The sequence below is a fragment of the Macrobrachium nipponense genome, chromosome 11, assembly GCF_015104395.2.
Source record: "Macrobrachium nipponense isolate FS-2020 chromosome 11, ASM1510439v2, whole genome shotgun sequence".
Classification (NCBI taxonomy): domain Eukaryota; kingdom Metazoa; phylum Arthropoda; class Malacostraca; order Decapoda; family Palaemonidae; genus Macrobrachium; species Macrobrachium nipponense.
This window is the reverse complement of record NC_061087.1, coordinates 85,462,822-85,480,902: the sequence shown is the minus strand read 5'-3', so window position 1 is coordinate 85,480,902 and position 18,081 is coordinate 85,462,822. Positions and strand designations below refer to the sequence as shown.

Sequence of the window (18,081 nt, the reverse complement as noted above, 5' to 3'; positions counted from 1 at the left end):
AAATATTTCTTCACGCTTCACAAAGAATATAAAGATTTTAAAAATCTCACAAGCAACCAAAATACAACGTCTCGGCATTAGATTACCTACAACCCGGCTAAGAAGGGCTCCCTATTTAAGAATTTTTTGGGGGAACAGTTAATTTACTTTCAAAACCCAACTCTACAACTATACCCGCTTTCTGAAAATGATATCCTGGCCGGAGTACGTAAGTGGCTTATCCAAATCGCATTTTGATAAAAACCGTTAAAGCAGCAGACCTACACTCCTAAATAATAGTTGTTTTACTTCGTAATTACAAGTCAAGAGCTCTTAATTACTTAGAAATGGAAAAATTAAGCAAACAGCTCGTGCAAGGCTACAAGCTTTAATAACAAAAAGTTATAAAAAGAAAATACTTTGCATACTATGAGAAATTAAATTTTCAGGCGAACACTTATAAAGAAAATCAAAATACTCTATTAAGGAACATAAATCTTACACAACACAACCCTCTTAGTTGTTAAATATCTACATGAAAAATTAAATAAAACTATAGAACAGAATTGCCAGGGCGAGATATCGCACAATTAGGAAATTAAAAAGGAACCACAAGATAAAATCATAAAAAAACCGCATTAAATGCCAAGAAATCAATTTAAAATTAAAATTATCAAGCGGACGAACAAAACATAAATGAGCAATATAACATGTAAACACTGTAACAGGTACTCGTTGACTGCAATGAAAAATAAAAAAGCAGACAGAAAAAATATAAAAATAAGTAATATTATATATATATATATATATATATATATATATATATATATATATGATATATATATTTCATATGTTTATATATATAGCTATAACTTATATTTGTTTATATAAGATTTCAGCCGATGAAATAACTGCATGAAACCTGCTTGATACTGAGAGGCGCTCAATGATGTAATTTTGATGGCGACAGACGTGGATTCGCATTTTTGTGTATTATTGATTCGATATCATTAATTCCTTGACGCAGCTGGTTTTTTATCATTCAGTAGGTCACCACCTCACAAGATGGCAGCAGCACCGACGCTGGATAAAAACAATTGATTGATTTTTTTCTTTATACGTTAGATTTTACCATTCTCGCTTCATTTCGAACGAGCTAACTTTAATAATATAAAGAACTTTCACGGGAGGAAGAAACGTAATCATTAGTGAATCATGTAAAAAGACAGAGAATTTAAGAAAAACAATTCTTTAATCAAAATACGAATCCCCGAACTTCGTCAGCGTGAAAACAAAGACATAATAATTAATAGTGATCTTGAAACGAATAGCCGTGTTTAGTTTACACCGACGACCAAGCCTCGCTTCCTCCAAGCATTATTTTTGTGTGGGTGTGCTTTGGTGTTTGCATGCGCGTATTTTCAGGCGTGACATGCAGACAACGGATGAGTAACACTGGGAATCTGACCAATCATGATTTTCTTAATTCGACGAGCCCAAGGTCAACCTCTTTTTGATGGTCGGATAGCAACAGAGGCTTAATATTCTTGGAAAATCAGGAATATTATCTAAAAACTGACTAATCCTATCGCATATTATATAAATGGTGTCAGGTTAAATTGGTTAAAAAAAATAAAAACTGTAAAATTACTAATATCAACGTACGAATCATTAGAAAATGCACCTGCTAATGCATTTATACTGACTGCTATTGTAAGAGAACTTTGAAACAATAGTCGAAGTTACCAAAAAAATAAATAAATAAAATAAAATAAAAAACTCAATAAAGTATAAGGATATCCTAACGATTCGAGGGTTAACATTTTTTTTCTTCCCTGTACCAGCAGCAACAGTTCATCTGTACATTTCAGATGCCATAAGCTATTATTGCGTTTTGTCAATACGACATCGTGAAAAAATTAGTTTTGGTTAAAGCAAATGGATTCTTTAACATTCAATTTACCAGAATCTAGCAATATTTGCACACTTATAAATTACAGAAACTGTAGCTCTCCTGAAAGTCTGAAATACGATTAGCTTCTTGGAAAGACTAATTTATTGTCCAAAGTAATTCTAGCATAAGGTTTCAATTTGTATGGTCTTTTATGATTATCAACAAAGATTTCTACCACTGAGTAAATCTAACAAAAAGAATTGAAAAATAACTTAACATACAGAAAAAAATTTGCCATCATAGAAATTGCTCTAATACAAAACTGAATTGGATTGAGTAGGAAGTCCTCGTAGATTAAAAGCACGTGTCATCTTTCAAATGGGGTGAAAATAGATTTAAAAAAAAACACTAGATCAGTGAAAAATTAAAGCACAGATGTTCATTTAACATACGAACCAGTTATATAAACTCACCAATTTTAAGCCGTTCAGGGAATGAAATACTTGGGAAAACATAGTTATAATAATAATTTAACTTTTAATTTTGTTGCTCCTGAAACCAGTTGTTTATTGTGGCAGAGGGTCCTTTTCCCCTCTTTTATTCAAACAAAGCATTGACAAAATCATTATTCATACAAAGATAGCAATACATTTGTACTAAAAAGGAAGTCTGATATTCAACGACCAAATCAGTTTGTGTTATGAGGTCATTGTCAGAGGGGAAAAGGAAAATCAAAGGGATACCGCTACATACCGAACAAATAGGTCATAGCTGAATGCAACTCCTCTCCATCTGATATCGGGAAGACACGAAGAAAGAGAAAAAGCGATAAGCAAACCTTGCAAAGAAGGCCAAAAAATATTTTCAAAATGGAATTATTATTTACACTGTAATATCTTTTTTAGTAAAAATATGTCCTGTAACCTTTATCTGCACATTAAATCTTGATTTAGTTCCTAATGCTTTCTACAAACATGAACTCTGTGTACGACACTGGTGCACGAAATATCATCGTCTATTTACATTTTTGCTTGCTACAATACAGCACGAGCTGCCTCGCAGGCAAACATATAATTTATATAAATATACATGTACAATCTATCGATCGAAAGCAGTGTCTATCCCTAGTACAATAATTCTAATAAAAGGGGCAAAGAAAAGAGTTAGAAATTTCGTCGACACGAAGGTTTCACAAGAGAAACCCAAATGTTAACAATATAATCCAAAGCTGGATGCTACAACTTTATGAACGTATAGTTCGCCGATTAAGAATTCGGAATTAAATTAAATAACGCGGCGACTCACCCATTTTCTCTCTTTCTCTATCTCTCCCTTGGGAGTTAACGCTATTAAATGTACACTATCTCTCCCTTGGGAGTTAACGCTATTAAATGTACAGTGTAATAATTTTGCGCCTTTCTGTACCTGTTTCTTTCCTTCCAACGCAAGGCTTTTGAATTATCTTCCAACTTCTTTCTACCTCCTTTTTACCTGGCTTTTCATCCTCCGATAAGCAGGTCTATCGCCTCCACGGTTAAGCCTCTCCGTTTTTCTCAGGGTTGTGCTACTAGGCAAAACTATTTTAATGTCAGCTCCATCGGAATCTACATTAATATTAACATTAAAAGCAATGCACATTTAACCCATAAGTCCATTCAGTGACAAGGCGTTGAACTGCCACTAGGAGTTCACTAAAGATTCAAAGTTCTGAATAAAAACCCAATTAAACAAACTATTAATTTCCAAGCTGGGACGAGTTACAAAGATGATTTCACCTCTACTGCTTGGGTTCTTCATCTCAGCGCTGAATCAGATCATGATCTATAGGGAGAAATTATATCTCTGTCACCAGCGAGTGCACAGTGCCTGGTATTGTCAAGGAGCGAGAGATGAACAAAATGAGATCCCAACAAAGGAAGCTTAGGATGAGTCCTTAATACCGCAATCCATTTTTAGACATATTTATTATAAGCTATGAAAAATAAAATAAAAAATAAAAACATACACACACAACTAAAATTAGGTAAATGCACATGCACATGAACAATGTCATGCTAAAGGTATAAAAGATAAGAAGGAAATCACATGAATATAGCATGTTCTTGGATAACCAAAAAATGAATGTCTAGAAAATTAAAGAAAAGCCTCCGGTCACACGGTACGAAATATTACAAATAGAACCACACAAATATAGCATGTTCTTGGGTAACCTAAAAATAAATGTGTAAAAAACTTATTAGAAAAAAATTCTGGTCTCTCCTCTCACATTGTTCTGATGACACAGGCATTGCACACACACTGCACAATCAGGGTCAGTCGAATGGCTTAACATATGAGTAATTCCGAACCGAGATCTTTTGTTCTTACACGCGAATGATATGTTGCATTGACTGCACACCGAATTATGACACATCGGGCGAACAGTGGCCGTTGCATGGTATTGCTAATTCTTTCACCTTACATATCACTGTTACTGTTAAAGCTTTTATTTTTTTTTCTATTTTCGTGTGTCACGAAAATAGAAACCATGATTTTCAAAAAAAAAAAAAAAAAAAAATTGGTCCTTTGCAGGAAGGTGTAGAATCTCTAAATTAAAAATAGCAAGATAACTACATGGTGCCCTTCATATAATTTATGTCAGTGGCGATAATCTTATAACACATTATCAAGAAAAGTATCTGCTATAGCTAAACCATCTGTGTGAAGCACATTCCGTTCTGTTATATTCATCACTATTAGTAATTACCATATACGAATTCAAAATCGCTTTCAAACACACACACACATATATATATATATATATATATATATAATGTGTATATATATGTATATATACATACATTTATATGTATGTGTGCATGTATATACATATAAACGAAAAATTATGACGATAATTTTGTTTTAACTATCATGTCGAAAAAAATTCCTTAGTGGCTCATATAATATATATATATGTATGTATATTTTATATATATATATATATATATATATATATATATATATATATATAAAAGAGAGAGAGAGAGAGAGAGAGAGAGAGAGAGAGAGAGAGAGAGAGAGCCATGAAGTAATTATTTTCTGACCTGAAATTTCAAATGAATTCCTTGGCATATACAATATGAATAAACCTTGCTAGTAAAGCCCACTATAGAATGTTACTTTAAATTTTTCAGTTTAACAAAAATAGTATGATACACTCATACATAATATATATACATACATATACATACATACATATATATATATATATATACACATATACATAATATACATGGCTGGAAATAAAATCGAAACGTATCAGGATCTACACCCTCTTATTTTTTCACATGGAGCGATGTGTGATAAATTAACTAATCACGTGTTAGTGTGACTATAACCATACACATACACGCCATGTATACACACACACACACATATATATATATATATATATTACATAAATATATATATTTAGATACATACATACAAACATACATAGATGTCGAGCATTAAAGCCATCTTCCGAACATGGGGTGGCTGCAGAGGTAAAACAACACAACAGACACTAACACACTCATTTAAATTGCTGAGTTTTGGATCAGCCCTCAGTACAGAGGACTTTCACAACAGACGCTTTCTACGCATGAACATGAAGCTCATGCGCAGTGCGTCGAACCTTCCTAAACTTGCTGTGCCATTCATCACTACCTTGCACGTACTATCAAGCTTACTGGAAATTAAGAGCCTTCCATAACAGTGCACTTCCCAAACCACTGATCTAACCTTTTCTAGGTCATACATCATCGTTAGTGTGTGTGTGTGTGTTTGTTGGTCTGTGTGCATGTTTAAAATTGAGTAATCCACTGCTAGCTTTATCAGTTCAAATAAAGCTAAAAGTGGATAGAGAAAGCTCACTTTTTAAAATATATTATCTTTTTAGATAAATATCATACCGAAGTGCGAAACTACACATATATTTGTGTGTGTATATGTATGTATATGTATATATATATATATATATTATATTATTATATATATATATATGTGTGTGTGTGTGTGTGTATCGTATGTTTCTATATATATATATCATATATATATATATATATATATATATATAGATATATATATATATATAGTAAATATATATATATATATATATATATATCCTATATATATATATATACCAGAAATAGTCCACACGACTAACCTCATTTACATGCCAATTTTACATCGAATTTTCCAAAGGATTCCGTGACTTCGGTGAATATCGAGTCAACACATACCTTTCCAATTTAGAATAAGGGTTTTTCAATAACAGAGCAGCGTGAATTTACTGGTTCTACTTTTTTGTGACCGGTGTTAGGGTGAAAATACCTGAAAATACGAACCTGTGGCCCTGGGCTCCGAAGTTCATTGCCATCAGTTGGTGTAAGATTTATTGGTAATTGATTCTTGATATAATAAATGGTTCTGGCGTTTGAGTTGCTACTGTGTTTTCCCGTTAAAGTACTGAGAGAGAGAGAGAGAGAGAGAGAGAGAGAGAGAGAGAGAGAGAGAGAGAGAGAGAGAGAGAGAGAGAGAGAGACTATTAACTTCAAATATCAAACATGAATAAATAACCTTTTTGCATTAAAGCAAACTTTAGTCGTATTCTAAAATGCTTGTATATATAAGTGGTATAAGGTATATAAACGACATGACAACATGGAAAGAGAGAGAGAGAGAGAGAGGAGAGAAGAGAGAGAGAGAGAGAGAGAGAGAGAGAGAGAGAGAGTTAGATAAGTGAAAAATACTATTTTGAACACACTCTCAACAATATTAGCAAATACCTAAGGGCATTCCTTAAGTTTGCATGATAATAAATTTACCATTAAACGACGTGCGCACAGAATACATATTTTTATGAAAAAGTCTACTCTGAAATTCAGTTTTCGGCTTATTTACAGCAATACTATTCAGCAGCTAACTTTCGACTACATTAAGACACAAACGTCCATTAAAAAACCAATAACATAAAAATACAATGAACCACAGAAAGTCCTGAACTCTACACACTTAGGATAGTCACAAACCTGACGAATACTTTTAATATTTTTTTATGGATGTAGTAACAACACTACAATTTTCGTTTACGAAAACACCGAGGCTACAGGAGATGGAAAGTGGAGGGAATGTCTTTATAAAACAAGAAAATATGATTTATCCTCTGTGCTAAATATATAACAGCTACTCCACAATAACCAAACCTTGAAGCCTTGATGAAATGTGTTATTTCATTTAGCGAAGAGACTTAATCAACAATATCTACAATTGCCATATAACAAAAAAAAAAACTATATATAAAGTATATTCTCTGCCTTTGACAAGACACTTAAATGCTATGCTGTGCCATATTCAACAGTAACTTTAAGGAATGATAAAGTATACCTGCCTTTTTCAGCATGCTTAAATGCTACAGTACCAAAGATAATCAAACCTTTCAAAATTGAGAAAGTATACCATCTACCTATGCCATCTTTGTAATTTAGTTTGGCAAGCACTGTCATTTAAAATATTATACCTATCTGTATCAACAAAGGAAGGAGTTTATATATTTATAGCCTATAAAATGTATATCACTTTCACTTTCTGATCTTGTTTTTCCTTTAATCATAGATTCCTCAAACCTCAGAAATAAGTAAATTCTAAATTTCATTGTTTTTAAAGTAAATAAAATTCCTTCAAACACCCTAAAATGAAAAAAGAATACGTTTCAATATATGTAATACATAATCAGCATTATTTTCCAAAACCCTATACCAACTTTTATCCTTTCTCAATGATTCTGGCTCAAGTCAGTGAGCTCTAACCTCTTATGACCTATGATGCAGATGACACCATTAGATCGGCAGCCCACATGGAATATGGTGCCTCGTCACAGGAAACCCATATCGGTATTGTTTCCGTTTGTGCATTGTTTATAAAACCTGTATGCTTTTGATGCCTTCTGTTAATTCATACACAGAAGTAAAGGCGAACTAAGACAGCATCACTGGCTTTATCTCCGCCTGTCTGCATTCGTCCTTTACATCCGGATCAAGTCAGAGTAGTGTAGGAAGTAGTGCATATATAAACTATTTAAAGGGTTCTTTTCGTCTCCTGGATAATCTTGCAGCTTCAGAAATATTTGATCCCAGTATCAAGAGAAGTGAATACTGGCATTCTAAGTGTGGAATGTAGTAATTCAAGATTTCGATGTCTAGGATACGCTGTTGTGAGCAGAGAACGTGCTATAAATGTTGTAAAAGAATGGTAGATTTTGCTCTCAAGTTTAGTACAGACTTAGCAAGATTTTTCCGCTTTTCAGATAGCGCAGTTGCTGTCTGCGATTGCCTAGAGTAGACCATGTTCTCACTTGTATGTTTTCTTAATGAAACATCATTTTACCTGCAATTATACAAAATAAGTGTGAAAAGTGTGAGATTTTAAAACGTAAGAAAACATACACTGATTTAGAGCGCATTACCTTACCTTTCGCTTAACTATCAGGCAAAAGAGAATTTCGAAATTGTAGCATAGTAAATATTAATATTAGTAACCCAACAGTATTGGCATTTGGGTTTATTTCTTTGACCAGAACTTAAGACCGACGATCCTAATGGTGAATGTTGATAAATAGGTAAAACCCGGCATGATAGCGTAACCAATATGCCTACTTACATGTATACATTTGTATGTGTGAAGAGGGAAAAAGTAAACAGTTATACATACATACATTCGTGCTTACGGGCAAGTGCATACACACACACAATCACTATAAATATATATATATATATATATATATATATATATATATATATATATATATATATATCGAGAGGACATATCTATCCTACTTCATTCACTAGGTAGATAAGAGGTCGTGTAAATATCTAAAGAAATTAAATGGGTGATATATGTCTGTTAAACTATACTAGCAAATTCTACATCTCATTGTTGACCCTACTGATAAAATATTTTGATGAAAAATGAAAAATGCTTCAACATAAAAATGAATCTGAACGTTGCAATGACAGTTCGAAACAAATCTAAGATCAAATCCTTTCTACGATGGTATCACGAAATCAGTCTAACATTAAGTCTTCAACAATGGTAATTTGCAAGTAGTCTAACACTGACAACTTCCAAGGATGACTACCGTAACTTTGTCTAGCAAAACCATCCAAAGCCATTTGATTGAAATTGGTTTAAAATATCATTTCTTGAAATTCGTATTACGCCTAAAGCTTTGTTAGATAACTTTTCGAAATTAGAATACAAGTACATAATTAGATTAAAGCTATGGAAATTAAGTTATTATTATCATTATGAAAATTTTGTCTAAAACTCGAAATTTTCTAGAATCGTGAATTAAAATGAGTCTGTTCACTAAAATCTTCCTTCATAAAACCTCGAAGAACCTCGGATACGGACGTCAGAGACCAGACTGGAATCAAAACGCCCTAGCGGGGACACCCAATGCCCTGGCGGACCGCCAGGGTCCTGGAGGAGGAAGGAGGGGCGATAACAGCCGGACAGGATCTCCTGTCGTTCGGGAGGTGTCGAAGAAGAGCTCGGCCGACAGCAGCAAGTCAGGCAACAGCAAACCCGGGTCGAGAGACGGCAGGACGATCAAGATTCTGAATAACACCGATCACTCGCAGGAGGTAAATGATGTTTCTTAGCTTGTTTCATTTTCGTAATGGTTGTAGAGGTCATAGAAAAGGGTCAGGTATTTGTGGATAACACCCGCTCTTTTGACTCTTAGACATTCTAAAAAACAAATTGCAGTAATGATTCTGAAATTCAAGTACTACTGTGTGAGTGTACCCTTACCTTTAAGAATTATGAAAATATAAGTGTTTAAAACGAAATTCTAACCTTTTGGCCATTATGTACCAACATGAGACTATGGCCAAGATACCTTCATTCTGCAATCTTATATAGGACCTATATCCTCCAAAAGTTTGATATAATTCAACACACTTGAAATAAAAAAAAATAAATTTAAAAACGATTTTTGTGCGTCTGGATTTTTTTTTTCTTTTTTTTGCTCTCTTCCTTCATTTATGCCTCTCAGTATAAAGCTAATCATTATGTAAAATGAATTACTTCGACTATCTATTTATTTCTTCAAGTGCTTTATTCGATACGACGCTAAATTTTTTTGAATTATTTTCGTTTTACAGAGAACAGTACTTGTCAACATGAAGACGGTAAATCTCTGGGAAGACGTCGTCAAGGATGTGGGGAAAATGTTTAAGCTTACAGGGCCGCTGCGATTGCTCTCCGTTCTGGGGGAAGAGGTGAGTCATCCAAAAGTCATTGCTTTACAAATTGCAACTACAACTCGAATTATACCCTAATAAGAAACGGGGATTAGCAAATAAGGGGTTAAAGCTGCAGGTATATTTAGCCGTATAGTACCAATTATTTCTTTATTTAGACGTCTTATATATATATATATATATATATATATATATATATATATATATATATATATATATATGTGTGTGTGTGTGTGTGTGTGTGTGTGTGTATAAATACATATGTTCATACAAACACACACACATATATATATACACATATATACATACAGGCGTGAGTGTATCTGTGTGCACATATCATAAAATAATACTAAAAAAAATCAAAGTGCGATGACGTCACATTCCTGCATTCTAACCAATGCTTCCAGGTCAAGAGTTTCTCCCAGTTCAAAAACGACTTCTCCGACTACGACGTGTTCTACGTGGAGCAAATGGAAGAGGCATCGACGAACAACAACAACCTGCTCAAGAGCCCTCGTTCGAACAAATCGACACCGCCAAGTGCCTCCGGAAGTGGAAACGGAGGAAGCACCGAAAACGGTAACGGAGGGAGGAGAAAATCCCTCAATGGAAATGACGACAGACGTAGTTCCATGTGAGTAGAGGAGAGGGCTAGTTTTATCTATGTAGGATCAGTGTTACAGACGTAAGATTATTGAGTGTTTATACTTTCAAACTGACCCTATGGAAATCTATCATAAATCTGAAAATACTGAAGTCGTTTCGGTTCAAAAAAAAAGTGTCTCAAATCTTAAAATGCTCAAAACATAACCATCTTCAGCAACCATATGTGTTCACGTATCGAAGACTGGAGCTTTACTCAAAACTCGCGCCCTATTCGTTTGCTTATTCCCGCATGTTGACAGTATCTGGTTTTGCGAGCTCGTGATGAGCTACCCAAATACCAGCCTTGGAATTTAGGTCAAATAAACAAATAAACATTACCCGCACGCAGTCCGTCTTTAGGGTGAAAGAGTTTCCTAATAGTGCTATTTTTGTTACGAAGAACGGATCTAAAATTTATTTGCAATGATTTAATTTTGATATGCTTTTTCAAATTTATTCGATTTTACAGTTACTCCATTTTCGGAACTCTATTGGTTGGTTTCCTTAGTCTATATATTGAATCTAAGGACTTTTTATAAACTCAGCTTGGTGGAAAATCATTATCATTAGAAAAATTTTAAATCCTAGTTCATCATTAAGTGATGCAAAACTCGACCATGTGTTGCATGTTTTGTATACTAATGTATTTATGGACTTAATTTTCAATATGTTAGGGCAGTGACAAAAAAGAAAAAAAAAAGTTTTCGAAAACGTTGATTTCGGAACCCAGAGAGAGACTTCTCAAACTTATTGATAATGATATAGAGGAAAGGAATTTTGTTCTCGCTTCCCCGCTAAATTGTAACTTTGATAGTTATGCTTACTACCCAGGTAGTTGAGAAATTGTTTAAATTGGGAACGATACCTAGAGCTAGAGAGCATATACTGCCAGAAGGGCACAACACGCCATTTCCTATTAGGGAGGTAGTTTGAGGTAATGCCAGGTAACAGGATCGATATCTGAACTCCTGCTTGTAAGGCGAGGCTGGTATGTAGTACCTATGGATCAAATGCATGTATAACTTCACACTCATTCTGCAGTTAACTTTTCATACTAGTCAATTATTTTCGGAATGCTCCCTCCCAAATTTCGTGGAAAATGCAAGTATGTAAATCGTTGTTACTGGAAGCTCTGTCGTGATTTCCTTGCATGCTCATCGCCGCTTTCTCACTTTTCATGCAAATGAAGGAGAAAGCTTGTATTTCATCTGTATAATGTTTGCCAGTTCCTGCTGCGTGCTAAAACATTTCTTGGGCTGATGAGGTTAAGAATTTACTCCCCAGGCTTAATAGCAACACTTGAAAAAGAGGCGCGTAAGAGTTTTACGTTTGTGTAGCTATACGACAATGACGAGAATCCATGGAACATTTATGTGCTGGCTGCTGGGCGTAGCGGGAAGCTGTGGAGAATCTGCATTTGTGTGTGAAAAATAGCTAGATGAGCCCAGCTGCCCAAATCAAGTTCGGCCACTATATGAGAAAAGATCAATTGTTTTCTCTCCTTAAATGATGATCCAAATGCCTCTTGGAAACATAGATGTCTTATGGTAGAAAGAACACACAAGTAGTCAGAAAAATATAAACGAATACTGGCCAATTCCAACATGATAAATTAGCCTTTATGACTGGAAATTAAATTCTTCATGATTTTTAACAAATGAGAAAAAAAAAATATTTACAATATAAAATTCTACATCATCCCCCTCTAACTAGGCCATGCATTGCTGTATTGCCTGCATAATGCAGTTTACTCAAGGAATAACGACGGAGCAAAGCAAATACAATGTTGTTCTAACAATGCAATCCCCAATCCTAAGCCACTTCATGGCTTTCGTGCAGCTAAGTGGATATCGTGACGTCAGTCAGCAAACATTATATTTCCAGATAGAGGAACGCGGCTGCATTTTATTGGTGGTCGGTGACCACAGCAGACGACCATAAAGTCATAATCCGTCATAGTGGAAATCCAGAATATTATCTATAACAATTATCATTTTTATTACTTCTACTAGCAGTAGTAGCAGCAATATGACAGATATAATTTTAAAGACAAATGAAGTTATAAACCAACAATCATTATTATGTGAACACTTTATAATGAAACGATTTAAAATTTATTAAGTTCTAAACAAGCTGTTGAAAATAATGATTTTCACCAACAAAGAGAAAACTGAGCCCAGAGGAACCTTCTAAAATCCAAATAAAAATTACAAGAATAAAATGAACAAACTGATCAGTAACAAAACTATATACATCAAAACAGCTGATGACAAACGATTTGGAAAATTTACGACAAAGGCTCATGGCACCTAAAACTTGCATTTTAGTACTTTTTAAACTTGAAAGCATCGACATTTGCAACACTACCAGGAAGAAGGCTCCGTCGCATTACAAAATGTTAGAGTGCGAAATCCGAGGGGCACCCACAGCAGTCAGACATTAACACAGCAGGCACACACAGTAGGATGAAGTACATATTAGCACACTGTATGAGGAGATAATAATCAAATAGAACGTGTAGGATATCCGTCCGCGCATAAGTTCTACGCAAACACACACACACTGTACGTATATATATATATATATATATATATATATATATATATATATATATATATATATGTATGCATGCATGCATGCATGCATATATATATATATATATATATATATATATATATGTAGTTTGTGTGTGTGTGTGTGTATGCTTAAAAATCACAGTAGATGCATGTGACTTCATTAAATACGCGAATACCACTGGAAAGGCAGCAATCCAAGCGCTTTCGTCTTTACTAAGACACTGACAATGTCTTAGTAAAGACGAAAACGCTTGGATTTCTGCCTATCATTTTCCTGTGGTATTCGCTTATACACATACATACCTACATACATACATACATTATATAAGATAGATACTATATATATATGTGTGTGTGTGTGTGTGTGTGTGTGTGTGTGTGTGAGTGTGTGTCATTTCTAAGAATGGAACTCATATAAAGTCCGCATCCACAAATGTGTTTAGTTCCTCAAGAAATGGCCGCAATGTAAAATCTGATCGCTTGGAAATGACTTAAGCACAGATGGGGCGTGTGTATTAAGGTAGTTAAGCTTTTGAACGTGCCTGTGCTTAGTGGCGTTGTGCATAATCAGAAGCAGTAATATGAAACATTATTCACTTTCTTAAATTCAGTGCGGAAGCGTGAGGTATACATTTAAGTATGAATAATTCGCTGATTATGACATAACAAATGTCGTTTACGTAGCTTCTAAACTCCATCACCCATGATTCACCTGGCATAAAATTCAACTTTCCTCGAACTCTCACCGTGGCCGTGGCCTTGACCCAAAGGGTGAAAATGACATGTTAACCAACCACACAAAAACCTTTTCGTGTTCTTAAAGACAGTCTATAACCATGGAATGCGTTTTCTGCACGACTGAGATAAACAAATTTGAAGCCTTTGTTTTGTCTTAGTTTGTGCTGTATGAACTGCGGTCGTTCATGGCAAGGAAACTTGTACGTCATGCAAATATTGTTCCAGTAGTACGGAAATAAGATTGACTACTAAGTTTTCTAACAGATAATGAAAAAATATATAAACCATCCTCTCTTGAATTAAATGAATGCAGACGTAAGCTTCTCATTACCTGGGGGGGGGGGGGGATGTATGTATGTATACGTAGAAGTACCGCAGGGAAAACTTAGTTTATAAGCTAGCTTACGAAAGCTTTCTACTATGAAAAGGATTCATTAACATTTCTTCCTGGCACATTATTACAATACGTTATCGTCAAGCATGCCATCAATTAAACATAGTTTTTTCTAAAGATATATTGGAAAGCAACATTGCTGAAACCATTATATATATATATATATATATATATATATATATATATATATATATATATATATGTATGTATGTATGTATATATGTATATATATATATATATATATATATATATGTATGTATAGTATATATAGTATATATATATATATATATATATATATATATATATATATATATATATATATATAAATTTCTAAACCAGTATTTTCGAAAATATTGGAGAATAAAACAATTTTACAGCAGTCAAGCAAAAATTTACTAACCATCTTTGGAAGCCCCCTATTTTTTCTAATTTTACTCTACTAAGCAATGAGCATGGTTGTATACGAATGCAATATTTCTTTGGATGTAAGTATATACGAAGATGATAAACGATGACTATTCAATAGTTACATACATTTTAGATCTGAAATAAATCTGTAGAGAGGTCATTTCCAAGTTTTTAGAGGAAGGGAAACCAACCCTCCCACCAGTTTTTTTTTGGGGGGGTTAAGATGTGTATACATATAGATAAATAAATAACATAATAAAAGGAAATGCCAATTGTAAATGCCATTTTTGGGGCAATGAATTGAAAAACAAATTTTGTAGGAACGTCTAGACGATGCTGATTGTTAACCACTACAGAACGGACTAAATCACATAGGATTAGCGGAACAAAAACATTTACGATTGATGATGGATGTCCAAATTAAGATTAAATTTACAGAAATATATATCAAGTCGAAGGAATCGGCAAAAAATCGAAGCAAAGGGATTTCAAACGATATTTTCCTTTATAATAATAAAAATTAAACAAGTACTTAAAACAATATATGATAAGTTAGTTATAACAAGATTACTGACACATTACATGATCACCGATTTACATACACACATATATACATACAGACACATGCACATTATATATATACATATATATATATATATATATATATATATATATATATATATATACATACATACACATATATATAACATACCTGAGGCGACGGGAAAAGTAAAAGAATTACCAAACACTTTCGTGTTGTTTCAACACATCTTCGCATCACATTTACACGTAAAAAAAAAAAAATTTACAAGCCAGTGCGTCAACTTCGAGACAACTTGTCTGATTAAACCTCTTTAAAAACCGAATACTGAACCATTAGATCATTCGTCACCTCGAAAAAAAAAGGTCAGAATAAAATTGTTTAATATAGGTTATTAAGCTCTTGTAACCAAAGTAAAAAAGAACAAGTTCCCTTGGCTATACGTCATGTAAGAACAGTTCTGACAGTGACAAAGGGAGAATTTAATTCAAAACAGCTGATGCTCTCATAAGGGTGAGAGAGAGAGAGAGAGAGAGAGAGAGAGAGAGAGAGAGAGAGAGAGAGAGAGAGAGAGAGAGAGAGAGGCTTCTAGAAGGTCTATGCTGATATATTAGCAAAACTGCTTTTGACTGTTCTCTGGTCATAACTAAAATATAGTTCAGTCGGCTTTTCGTGGGTGACTTGTGCAGTGAGAAATCGACTGACCCATAGTATCAATAGGAGCAAAAGCAGTTGTATTATTAGTAATATTTTCATTAGTAAATTGTTTTTATCTGACGTGAGTGGAAAAAAATAAGGCGATAATGGTTGTCACACTAGTCCTCTACTGTTGAAATCAAGAATGAAGTAATTACGCTCAAATTTATCATACAACTGCTCAGTTGGACAAAACGAATAAATTTCTACTACCAAGTCATTTGATAAGTGTTTCAGCTGGATTATCAAACCCTTACCTTACCAGATCATATATATATATATATATATATATATATATATATATATATATATATATATATATATATATATATAACTAGTCTTCAAGACCCTTGCAGTTTTTCTTTTACCTAGCAACTCCCAAGGCAAAATTTTAGCAGGACCATGATTGTTTAATTTCACAATCATTATTCGGAGCTGTGACATTTTCAAATGAACAAACAAACGACCTCTAATGCTAAAAATGAGAAAAAATGAATAGATAACATAAGGAAATTTGGAGAAGAAAAAGAGCTAATTCATTTGCGTGTTTATAAACTATCTATCTTGGTAGTCAGTCACTGAAGTGACAGTTGTCCGTCTCCTCCTTTTCCGTGCAACCACAGATCTCTTCGACACCATCACGGCATTATTCTGAGTCTAAGTCTTCGTTTTCTTGTTGCTATTTGTGTATATATATATTATATTATATATATATATATATATATATATATATATATATATATATATATATATCATATATATATGTATGTATATCAACAATGACCAGTTTCCCCTAGTCAACATCTAAGCAGTACCTACCACATTTATCCTTTTAATTATTGGATCAAAGGAAAACCACATTGCGGAAAACTGTTTTAACATTGTATAACTTCAGAAGGCTTTGCATCAACTCGTCGAATCCTCCTATACACACAATGGAATATTTACGTCTTATTATTCACGTATTTTCTTGCTTTTAAAAGTCGTCCAACTCAGGCGTCTCTCTCAATCTATTTATCCAGGTTTTCTTAAGTCTTCTACTTTTCGAATCCCATTCTTGAAACAAAATCAGACTTTTTCAAAGGAATTGGAGTTTTACATTCACCTACAATAAGTTTGTTTACGACTTCTCATTGTATCTCATCACCTCTCACCTTTAACAATATTCTTGCTTTAGTTTTATCTAGTAAAACTAAACAATTCGTTTCAGCAATATCTAACCTATTCTCTCATTCACATTCCCTTACATAATGGAAAGATATGCATATATCTGTCTATCTATCACTAATATATGTATATATATTTATATATATATATATATATATATATATATATATATATATATATATATGTTTAAAGAATCACAGTAGATGCACGTGGCTTCATTACAAGAGCGAATACCAAAAAAGAAAGCGCTTGGTACTTCTGCCTTTCATTTTCCTGTGGTATTCGCTCATTTATATATATATATATATATATATATATATATATATATATATATATATATATATATATATATATATGTATATGTACACAGGAAAATTGAAAGCATGAGTTCAGTACCAAATTTTTCACGCTTATTCACACATCGTGGATAGACTTTGCGTGAATGGACATGAAAACGCTTGATACTGAACTTCTACCTGTTGTTTTCCTATGGTATTCGCGAGAGCGCGTGTTTGTATGACGCAAGGTGTTAGACATCTAGTTCTCTGCATACACAAGTAATAAGAGAGGATTGTGTGTGCGTGTCCAGACTCTACACAAGTCTCTACACGCTAACATATGCTGATATTCAAACAAAAAGAAAACTAATGGCTACCTAATGGAATGCTTAGTTTATCATTAAAAAAACTATCGTTTGCAGGGAGGCATAGTAATGCACTTTTCACATAATAATAATAATAATAATAATAATAATAATA

General features: G+C 33.5%; 2 protein-coding genes across 2 annotated transcripts in view; one reads left to right on the top strand and one right to left on the bottom strand.

Annotated features, from left to right (window-relative positions):
• Window positions 1–18,081, top strand: part of LOC135209313 (echinoderm microtubule-associated protein-like CG42247) — a 139,406-nt gene that overhangs the window by 89,190 nt on the left and 32,135 nt on the right. The window contains exons 6-8 of the mRNA XM_064242021.1: window positions 9,289–9,537; window positions 10,060–10,176; window positions 10,566–10,792. Of these exons, the coding sequence (XP_064098091.1) occupies window positions 9,289–9,537; window positions 10,060–10,176; window positions 10,566–10,792 (593 nt within the window). The remainder of the gene's footprint in view (window positions 1–9,288; window positions 9,538–10,059; window positions 10,177–10,565; window positions 10,793–18,081) is intronic.
• Window positions 1–18,081, bottom strand: part of LOC135206885 (uncharacterized) — a 197,030-nt gene that overhangs the window by 161,467 nt on the left and 17,482 nt on the right. The window lies entirely within an intron of this gene.